General features: G+C 32.1%; 1 protein-coding gene across 1 annotated transcript; it reads left to right on the forward strand.

Moving 5' to 3' along the window:
• Positions 1-3,804: 3,804 nt before the first annotated feature.
• On the forward strand, positions 3,805-4,257 carry LOC107808574 (auxin-induced protein 6B-like). Its single transcript, XM_016633100.2, has one exon. It carries the CDS (start codon positions 3,805-3,807, stop codon positions 4,255-4,257), a length of 453 nt encoding a protein of 150 aa, XP_016488586.1.
• The last annotated feature ends 8,215 nt before the right edge of the window (positions 4,258-12,472 follow it).

Genomic DNA, 12,472 nt, shown 5'->3' on the forward strand with positions numbered 1-12,472 from the left:
ACACATGAAGAATCACTCATAGGTTTTTTCTTCTTTGTAACAACTGGATTTTTTGTTTCTTTTGAAGATTTCTCAACTTGGACTTCTTTCAACTTGTCATTGTATAATTTAGTTCTTGTCTCTGAAACTGTATTTGCTGATAAACCTGCAAAATCCGACTCCCCTTGAGTTATTTGCAACGAGAAAGAGGGCCCATCAAAATTGAGAATTTTGGTGGGTATACCTCTGGTTATCATCTTGTGTGGCGTTGAATCCGCCATTGGAGAGAAAAACCAAAGCTTCCTGGTAAGTAAACAATACCAATGGTTATTGTTTCAGAAATTTATGAAAAATCGGTATAAAAATTAGAGAACCAAAATAATGATATCAAAGTTCGAAGAAGTAAACTTACCAGGAGAAAACAAATCGGCAGTAAAACATTGATTTAAAATATATTTTGAATGTGGGATTGATAATGGCGGAGAAATAGAGAATTTGTGTGGGAGAAGAGTTATGAAACGTGGGTTTGTGGGAGAAGAGAGTAAAGTGTATGCAAAAAGAGAGAGAGAACGGTGGTTAGAGCAGATATACGGTGATTATGTGAGAGAAAAGACTAAAAAGGAGAGAGAAAAATATTATTTAGCATATATGGTGCCTTAAATGTAGGATGTAACTATAATTAGATATTTTGCTATAAAGGATAAAAGGTATCTATAGGATGTAATATTTTAAAATGGTATTTATTTAAAATAAATGGGGTACTAAGGTTTTCTATAGGGTGTAAAAATCCCTAAAATAAAACATATCATAACTTTGTAGGGTAAAAAGGTAAAAGTTGTCTAATTATTACTATAATTTTTATATTTAACATACATACAATATTTATATATATATAAATACAAAAAAAATATTTTTCGACTATATTTTTTAGAGTGGCTATACAATGTCATTTTCAACACTTTGCTACTTTTCCAATTTTAGTGGAATCGGTGAAAAATGATTTCAGAAACGATAACGTATCCCCCATATAGATTGTGAGGTGACTGATGAGAAAAATTTGTCTGCCTTAAATTAGGATTATTTAGTTAGTTAGCAAAATAATTACATGTGGTTAGATGCAATATGAATGCAGGCCCCAGAAAATATTCCCTAAATCTTTACTATTTCCATTTTCTAGTGTAGGATTACAGGGATAGAAAGATCCTTGACAGACAAGAGATCTTCAAACAATTTGGGTCCGTAATTAAAAATTAAAATACAAAAAGAAAATCAAGGGGTGTAACGTGATGTTAGTTGAATCTTTTAAAGTGTATACTTATGAGGTTAATTAATCTGTTAATTGTCCGTATATCTTAGATCCTAAAAATTTGATGTTAGTTAATCTACTCTCTCTCATGGATCCAGCTAAAACTAACATTGACTATTTCAATATATTTTCTTTAAATAAATTAATTGACTAAAAAAGTAGGCTACACCTACATTAACGAAAAGGATCAGCATTTCTAAAAATGCGAAGACATAATTAAGTGAGTATAATCTTCATATCTTTCCATTTGCACATACATATTTTCGAATAAGTCTATGTCGTATAATAACATCTGGTTTGAACTAAAACAGAAACAACTTTATAGAGAGAAATTAGAGTGAACTTAAAGACATTCCAAAAACTAAAATAAAATTAACCAAATATTGCCACACAAAACATTTAGGGTGTGTCTAGTATGAAGGGAAATATTTTTCGGAAAATGTTTTTCAATTTTCTCATGTTTGGTTGACTTAAATGTTTTGAAAAACAATTTTCTTATGAACTCATTTTTCTTTCCTTATCAAGAGAAGTGAAAATATTTTTCAAAACTCCTTCTCAACCTTCCCCACCCTTACCAACCCACCCCAAAGTTTTTTTTTTTTTTTTAAATTTCAGTTTTTAATTACCATCCACCCTACTACCCCTCCACCCCACCCACCCCAAACCCCACCGCAAAAAAATTATTTTTACCTTAATTTTTTTTTTCAATTTTAAATTTCTGTTTTTTGGTTTTTCTGCACCACCGACCCCAACCCCCCCACCTCCCTCCCCTTGTAATTTAAATTTTTTTTTTGGTTTTATTTCCCACCTGCCTCACACCCCCTGGCCCCACCCCCTCCCCTCCAAAAAATATTTTTAAAATATATTTTTCAGTTTTAATTTTTTTATTTATCGGTTTAAAGGTTCAAAATTTTACAAGTTCCAAAATTATGAGTTCAGAGGTTTATGTGTTTGGAAGTTTACGGGTTTAGAAATTATAAAGTTTACAGGTATTTCGCTGTTTGAAAGTTTAGCGGTTCGAAAATTTATGAAATTTGTGGGTTTGGAAGGTTGTTGGTTTGAAAGTTTATGGCTTCATGTTTATTATATCTAAATTATTTATGAATACTCTTGAGAAGTCGTTTTCAATAATTTGCGTACCAAACACCGAAAAATAAATAAGATTACTACTTGTTTTCCAAGAGAACATTTTCTCAAAAAATATTTTCCTCCGTTATACCAAACACACCCTTAATGTCAGTTTATGTCTTTAGGAAAATAGAAAGGAGAAGATGCATTTAGTGCTAATTTTGTCCCCATTTATCTTTCACTCTTTTGCTTTTTCGTTGAAATACTACTTTTTTTTTAATTAGATTAAAAAACAACAACAATAATAATGATCTAGTAAAATCTTACTTATGGGGTTTAGGAAGGATAGTGTATACGCAGACCTTACCCCTACATCGAGGGAGTGGAGAGACTGTTTCCGAAAAACCCTCGGCTCAAGAAGACGAAAAGAGACAATATCAGTACCACCAACAAATACCAATGGAAAAATAACAATATTATGAAAACCAGAAAATAGATGCAAAGCAAAAGCGGTAGCTAGTAAATAGACCCGTCACTATGTAAAACAAAAGACTAATAGAACACAACATAGCAACTAGTTGACTCAGACAAAAATCCTACCAGACTAGTCTCACAAATGTACGAAGTAAGGAAATATTCAACTACCTCCTAACCTACAACCGTAATACTTAACCTCTACAACTTCCTATCAAGGGCCATGTCCTCGGAAATTTGAAGTCGCGCCATGTCCTGCCTGATCACGTCTCCCCAATACTTCTTTGGCTACCTCTTCTCGTGCCATCCAAGATTTAAATTAGATTAAAGTTACTAAAATTAAAATATCATTCAGTATGAAATAATTGCAAAACGTAACATTTTTTTATAGTTTACAGATACTTAACTTTTAATCTATGATAAGAATATATTTTTGACAAATCAAATTAATTTTTCTTTAAATAAGCACAAAAACCAATCAAATTGATTTTTTTTGCTTGATTAACCTGGTATCAAATATAAATTGACCGATTAAATAGAGTCTATATTTCTCAATATTCAAAACTCGAAATCGAATAAAGAGATTCCATATATCTCACCATACTCTTTGATATATTAAAAAAAAAAACTAATTCCCAGGCAACAAAATGAGACAAAAAATGAAATTAAAAAAAAATCAATAATGGAAAAAAAAATTCACAGAGATTCAAAAGAGAGACTCGTTAGTTGTAAAATAGGGTCCCACAACGGCAACTAATCATATTCACTTTTTCTCTGCCCACCACATGGGCCTTAGAGCACCTGTCGCAATCCCGTAGATATCCTCAACTACCAAGGGCAATTTGGTCTTTTCAATTACCCGGTCTATATAAGTGACCCGCGTAGAGTACAACTCCTTACAATTCCAAATCGCAAACCGGAAAAGTTTCTCCTCACTCTCACACGCCACTCATATTCCTACACAGTTGTCACTGGAGATGTCGCCGGAGATCGGAAAATCAATGAAGATCCGTTACATTGTCAAGATTCGTCAGATGCTTCGGCATTGGAAAAGAAGAGCTGTGTCGTCTTCGTCTAAACGAATAGCTCCTGATGTGCCCGCCGGACATGTGGCAATCTCCGTAGGCAGTAGTTGCCGGAGATTCGTCGTGCGAGCGACGTACTTAAATCATCCGATTTTCAGGAACCTATTGATCCAGGCCGAGGAAGAGTACGGTTTTTCAAACCATGGAACCTTGGCTATACCTTGCGACGAGTTCCTGTTCGAGGAGATCCTTCGGTTTGTCTCTAAATCCGTATCGGGTAACCCGACCCGTTCATTGAGCCTTGAGGATTTTCAGAAATCATGCCATGCAAAGTACCGGAATAGTGTGGATAATTTTGGTGAATCTCGGCCACTACTGAGATGTACTGACAAATCAGTTTGTTAAAAGGTAGAAAATTCGATTAGGCAATAGAAATTTGTGGTGTTGCAATTAATGGAGATGGCCAAAGAACCTTTTGAGGACTGAGTCATCCTGAATTGTGCTGATGACAGGCGCTAGATTGTAAAGAGTGTCTGTTACAATTTTACTATTTTTTTCTTTCTGAATTTTACAATATTATTATTCTCTCTTTTTTTTCTCTATCGAGACAAAAGTTGTACAATTTGATACGTAATTGATATACTATACAATGAATATTTTTAAGCTCGCTACTTCTTTATATGTATCAGTCTCATGCACACGCAAAAAAAAAAAAAAATCGATCCTTTTTTTTATTTGTTATTTTTTATTCCTAATATATTTCTTGATTTTGAAGAAATATAATACAATCTAGAGCATGAAATGCAGCCATTTGATAATTTGTGATCCCACAATTGAAGATCAGGAGAAATCAATAACAATAAGCAAGTCTGAATGATGGCTTTCCCATTAAAAAGATGGCAATTTTGCAAACTAAACTTGTCTAAAATATTTGACATTTTAGCAAAATAAAAATTAATTTATACTACTATTTTTTCCAGATCTAATATAATTTTCCTATCCTAATTAGTTTGAGTATTAATTAAGTTAGATATTTAAAGAGAAATCAAGGATAATTTAGACAATACAACTATTCAGTGGCTTCTATATATAGATGGTGTGTAAAAATGTTAAATAGTATAATTTTATTCATTGAGGCTGTAATTCTTTTTTTTTTACAACATCATACTTAAAATACAATTTGCTGATATTTTTGCATATGTTATGAAATAAAAGCAATTTAGTAAAACATTAACAAGAAATAAAGACAATTTAGTAAAACATGAACAAGAAATAGAGATAGAGAGAAAGGAAGAGATTTTCTTCTTAAATTGTGTGTATTTTCTTATCTATTACAAAGCCTTTATATAGACATGAAAAGTGAAGAAAATATGTCATGGAATGTCATTGAACATAGAAAATATGTCATTGAATATGTCATTAACCATTTGAGAGAAAGACCATGGAGGAAGAATAGACATCCACCATATTTTGATTTTTATCATAGCACTCCTCCTTGGATGTACATAAATAATGTGCCTCGTTAAAACCTTATTAGGAAAAAACTCTATGGGAAAAAATCCTAATGAAGGAAAAAGAGTACACATATTTAGAAATACGCCTTTTGGTTGCCTCGTTAAAAACCTTGCAAAGAAAACCCAATGGGACAAAACCTTGTAAGGGAAAAAGAGTACAACGCGTATTAACTCTCCCTGATGAGATCATCAGTTCATATCGTTGAGCATTCGTATCCCAATCTTGTACACTAGTTTCTTGAAGGTTGACGCCGGTAGATATTTGGTGAACAAATCAGCCATATTATCACTTGAACAGATCCGTTGCACATTAATATCACCATTCTTTTGAAGATCATGTGTGAACAATAATTTAGGTGAAATGTGCTTTGTCCTAACTCCTTTATGAATCCTCCCTTTAATTGGGCTATGCATGTTGTATTTTCTTCATACAAAACCGTGGGTAGTTTATCACACTTCAAACCACATTTGTCTCGAATAAGATGTATAGTAGACCTCAACCATACACATTCTCGACTTGCTTCATGAATAACAATTATCTCAGCATGATTAGAAGAAGTATCCACGATTGATTGCTTAGTCGATCACCAAGATATGACAGTGCCACACATGTAAATACATAACATGTTTGAGATCAAGCCTTGTGTTTGTCAGATAAATACCCCACATCGACATAATCAACAAGATCGGTATTGCAATCATTGCCATAAAATAAGCCCACATCGGTAATCCCCCTTAGATAATGCAATATGTGCTTGATTTTATTCCAATTTCTCCTTGAGCGGAGCTATATCTTGTTAAGATATTAACTGAAAAAGTTATGACATGCCTTGTAGTGTTAGCAAGATATACTAGCGCACCAATTGCATTAAGATATGGTACTTTAGGACCAAGAAGCTCTTCATTATTTTCATGAGGTCGGAGTGGATCTTTATTTATATCGAGTAATCTCACAACCATCGGGGTACTTAATGGATGTGATTTATCCACATAGAAGCTCTTTAAAATCTTTTTAGTGTATGCTGATTGAAGGACAAAAATTCTTATCTTTCATATATTCAATTTGTAGACCAAGACAAAATTTTGTCTTTCCAAGATCTTTCATTTTAAATTCTTTATTTAAACAGTCTACTGCTTTAGGAAGCTCTCCAGGAGTTCTAATGATATTTGAATCATCAACATATATGGCGATTATAACAAATTCAAATCCATATCCTTTTATAAGGACACAAGGGCAAATTGAATTATTCTTATACCCTTCTTTCAACAAGTACTCTCTCGGGCGATTATACCACATGCGCCCTGATTGTTTCAATCCGTATAAGGATTTTTGAAGCTTTATTTAATAAATTTCTTGGAAACCTTAATATGCTCCAAGACAATTTAAATCTTTCAATGATATCCACTATATGCATATCAAGTTTTTCATATATTTCCAGATTAAAACCTGAAGTGACTATATCCACTATAAGAGAACATGTCTCCATATATCCAATGTGAGGATATTTACTAATTTTCTTGTGCCACAAGTCGTCTTTATGTCTATCGACTTGAACCTTTCGCACAATAACACATTTATACCTCAATTGACTTTATACTTTCAGGTGTTGGACTATCCGTCCAACTTCACATTTTTCAAGTGAAGTCAATTTCATTGCGTATTTTTTATTTGGCCAATCTTTTATCCGTCCAAATTTCATGACAGATTTGATCTCAAGATCCTCGTCAATATTAATCATATTGAGCGCTACATTATATTAACAATATTGTCGACAATCATTTTATGTCGGTTCCATTATTACCCAATAAAGACATAACTTATTGAGATCTCTTTATTTCATTATTTTCAGGTACCTGAGCCTCTCCCATGAGGTCTTATGAAGTGTTATGTCGTGGTGCTCTTCTAGGGCACTTGCCTCCTTATTATGACCATTTTGAATATTTGCCCCTCTCCTTCTTCAAGGAGTTTTATCTTTGGAACCGATTGGTCTGTTACACTTCATGCGTGCCATAGACTCTGTCCCTCATGAACTTTATTCTATTTGGAGCATTAGCAGCTGAAATATGACATTTAGCTTTAGGTCAGCAAATGCGCCTGGCAATAATTTGTAAATGAATTATCACTAGAACTTCAAGTTTATATTTTCTTGTACGAGGATCCATATGTATTCATAATAATTCATTTCACGTATCACTTTCTCAGCTGCCCATTTTCTCCCCCTAATGTTGGAATCACCAACACATTTCCCAACCATCTTTGGGAACTCATCTTTGTGCATTTTGGTAGCATAATTAAATCATATAGCACATCTATATTTCTATATAGAAATTATTTGGTTCCTGACCCTGAACCGATTGTGATAGGGAGAAATTTTTATAACTTGTCTAGATGCATACAAGTGCTGCTGTATATTAAATAATAAATCTCATACCAAATTTTGTTTTTGGGAATTTTGTTATCATAACCAATGATTTAGCTATAATTGGAGGCATACAATTTCTGCTAAACCAACTTGGATTTAAACCAGTATTATTAAGATAAATCATCATAATTTATATTCTGGCAAGTTGATAACAAATGCACATGTGACCATAAAATAGATGCATCTATTAAAATCATATAATAGTAAACGGTCCACATGGCAGGTGACTGGGCCCATATATATATCACCTTTTTATTCCTTCCAGAAATCAAATGATTCAATCCCAACCTTTAACTGGTATATCATGAGAATAAGCAGCACAAGAGAATTCTTGAAGAATCTTCTATTCTTCAATATATGTCAATATAATTCTTAATTAATTTTTCGCATCATAATTGAACCGAGATGGTCAACCGGTCATGCCAATTAATATTTGTTTTAGTAAACCTCTAGTTTACTTGTGGCATATGATTCCAACATCATGCTTATATTTGTGTAGTACAAATAGAAAGAAGATCGGGTAGCCTTTCATATTTACCTGGTATGATTATAGAAATATGAAGATATTCAATCTTCCTTTCATTTGTAGTCTCAATATGCCAATCACTTTGATTTATATTTTTGAAACTCAAAAAGTTTCTTTTGAGACTTTACAATATCAATGTCATGAATAAGTTTATTCATCCGGGTAGTAACAAATTAGTTTTTCCGGAGTTCTTAACAACTTTTGTACAACAAGATCTTTTATCATACCATTCATATGGTAAATGTCTCCTTCACGGAGAAAATTATATCATAATAAATTATCATGGTCAAAATCATCACAAGCAAAATCATTTCTTGCTTTAATTTTGCCTTTAATAACTTTTATAAGGCATGACAAAATAATATTTGGCATATCACATGTACGCGACCAATGATATATTCATGTAGCCACACAATAATATTTATTCTCTTTATTTTACTCAAACCTCCCTTAGAGGTGAGTTGTGTGGTATTCATATAATCATGAATTACATGTCTTTATTCATTGCTTTTATCACATATTGCCACATTCAACTTTAGGAATGAGTTTGCATTCTTAATGCTTATCACAAGTCACATTCTCTTCAAGGAATGGATCATAATCAACGACGTGCTTTATTATTTTCATACCAATTTGATGGTAAGCATTGCCTTCACATTTTGAAGGACTATTTTGAGAACCCTTATTGTTCTCCTCTTATAATCATAGTGATGATTATTATTATTTTGATATTTGGAACGTCCACGTTCATTGTTCAACTACTTGTCTTCATTGAAACTTATTATGCACTGTTATCACATTCACTTCAAGAATGGAGCAAATCAAGTGGGACAATTTTTATGCCTTTTCATGAAAAATATATTATTTTTCTTTAGTCATCATTATATCATCAATATGGTACATTGAGACTCAAACCCAATGTCTTACCAATATAAAGGCATGTTAGGCCATAATAAATTGGGACTCAAACCCAACTCTTATCATTATGGAGCATCAGGACTTGATCCCGATGTCTTATCCTCAATTAATGGCATAATAGGCTAAACAATATTGAGATTCATTCTCAAGCCTTAATTTCAATCACATGCCAAGAAAGTTATACACAACTAATTTGCAACTTAGCAAATCAAATTTGCTTCCTTAAATAAGTGTACAAACCTCAAATCAGCGTAAAGCTTTACTAATTATTTGTAGCATCTATATGAAATACAATTGTTTGTAGTCAGAATATTTCTTCTAAATTCTATTAGAGTTTAAAAGGATCATAAATTCATTGTCATAATATTTATTGAGTCTCTCTCAAAAATATTGTTGTTTCCGGGGTATACCCTACCTATTGGATTTGATTTAACGCCATGACTTTCCTTCACTCAATTCAACCAAGCAATTAGTGAATAAATTTATCAAAAGTACACCATATAGGTAACAACACATATATAGTACTAATACATAAATTCAGCATTTATATTACCTGAAAAGTGACATTATAGGTAACAACTTACCAGTTGTAGCTTGTGCATCATTCATATAAAATACTTAAAAATGGTAAGTCAGTAGCAAACATCAAGTAGGTCATGGATACTCAAAAATACCTCTTCTAGTAGTCATACTAATCATTGTTTGTTTTCAAATGATACGACCATAAATTATGAAGTATACTTTCTCAATAGCTGGTTTGTTTTCCAAACTTCAAAGAAGTAATTAATCAACCTAGATAAAGATGTGAAGTATTTCTTGTTTTCTTCAAGATGATTTATGCTTTTAATCAGTATGACCAATTTTATTTTATTTTTTATTCCTTTTTTTTTGGTACTATATGCAAGTGTAAAAATCCAAAAGGAAAAAAAAAAATCATCCAAGTAAAAGAAAATGTTAAAAGCGGCAGGACAGATTGAAGATAGTTAACACATAAATATGCATAAGACAATTTATATAAAATATCCTTAGTTACCATGACATGCATCATATCAATAATTAACAGCTACTATAATTTTAACATACAGAATTTCAAAAATTTTATTCCATTCATGTGATATAAAAGATGTAATATTAATATGTGCTTATGCAATACAGGTGTAGTACGAAGTTGTGTGCATATGAGATTTTAAAGGAATGACAAGTATAAGATAATCATACCTTCTTACATTTCATTACTTACCATATGTAGTTTCTCTTTACATTTAACCATGTGATGATATGTACGGCTTCTAATTGTAATCTTTCTGGATATAGGAAATTTTTTGTAGATATATATATACAATTGGTTAGAGACTCGTGCTGATAACGTGTTATGAAATAAAAACAATTTAGTAAAACATGAACAAGAAATAAAGACAATTTAGTAAAACATGAACAAGAAATAGAGATAGAGAGAAAAGAAGAGATTTTCTTCTTAAATTGTGTGTATTTTCTTATCTATTACAAAGTCTTTATATAGGCATGAAAAATGAAGAAAATATGTCATTGAACATAGAAAATATGTCATTGAATATGTCATTAACCATTTGAGAGAAAGATCATGGAGGAAGAGTAGACATCCACCATATTTTGATTTTTATCATAACAGCATACAAATATTAGTTGATAATCTTGAAAATGGAATTCAGTCTTCTATAGTATATAAGTTAAATTCAAATCTTAAAAGACTCACACGGATCAAACATATATAGTTATACACAAAGTGGTGAAGATGTAAAATCACTTTAGCTCTTTGAGCATCTTTGGGTGCGTACTTTACCTTTGTGTGTTTTTATTTGCCAATTTGATACTTTTACTTAATAGAGATTTTTGAGAGAGTGTTCAAACTTGAAAGAAGTAAAAAAAGGTCCCGACAAAGAGTATTCAATGTATATTACGTATTTATAAAATCTGAAATTTTATCAATATACGCAGTATAATTTTTTCAACAAAGGTTACCAAAGTATAGCTTCACCCCTGATTTTACCCCTTTAGGGTACGATCCTTTCGAACCCTGCATGAATGGGATGCTTTGTGCGGCTCTTTCTTTTATTTACCGTTTTACACATCAACTGGAAGATAATAATATAAAAGCCAAAGCAAAGGTAAAAAGAGCAATTTTTTTTACAGATCATGCGCATGAAAAACGTCAAATTATTCCCTCTCCAAAGTCCAAAAGCAACAATTAATTCATCAAAAGGTGCATTTTTGGGTCCCTCCATTAGCTGTTGGCTCCTTCATTAGGCACTATCATTGTGATACTGAAAGCATATTTTTGGTAATCATAATAACGTGGATAAAGAGTTGGAGACTGACTAATTGGTGGCTCAAAGACTCGGTCTAAATAGATAAGAGCGAAAAGAAACATAATATTCTGTTGATGGGACAACTAATATTTTTCTGGTTCTCATCAAATATTACTTGGATTTGGGCCCAACTGAAATAGAGCTGGCCAGCTATACTAGATTGGACGCACGCTACTTTATATTTGAGTCCACTCCAACTTGCTTGGACTCCACAAACCTGGACAACTCGGCTATTTTGTGTCTCATACAACTGATACTAGTTGTATGTGTTTTGTTTCACAGTTTTGTGGACCCAAAAATGTAAGATTGGGGTCCACAATTTTGTAAAATAAAAAAAGAGTGTCATACAACTAGTATAAGTTGTATGAGACACAAAATAAAACTTCTCGGCTACAACGGATTAGATTTTTAATGCGTGATTTAACCTCTGATTCAAGAGATTAAAAAAGGACGGTTGACACGAGTTCAAATTCTTTACGTTGATTCCCGGGGTCATTTGATTCACATACTTAATTATGTTGTGATTAATAATGAATAAATTATTACGTGGTAATTACGTACTAATAAAAAATACTCCTATGCAGTGATTAATAAGTAATAAAAGGATTACTGTTATAAAAGAATTACTCCCTTCGGTCCAAAATAAGTGATTTTTTGGTCCTTTTTTGTGGTCCAAAATAAGTGATTTTTTCAGATTTCAAGAATGAATTAATTATTTGTTTTCCTACATTGCCCTTGGAGTAAATAGTATTGGAGTATGTGTTATGAGTGTTTATGTGAAGAGATAGTAAATAATGTAAAAATAATGGTCAATTTCATTGCTAATTAATGTAAAAATATAAATTTCTTAATCAGTATGAAAACAGCTAAAAAATCACTTATTTTGAACCGGAG

Source organism: Nicotiana tabacum, chromosome 7, assembly GCF_000715075.1.
Source record: "Nicotiana tabacum cultivar K326 chromosome 7, ASM71507v2, whole genome shotgun sequence".
Classification (NCBI taxonomy): Eukaryota; Viridiplantae; Streptophyta; class Magnoliopsida; order Solanales; family Solanaceae; genus Nicotiana; species Nicotiana tabacum.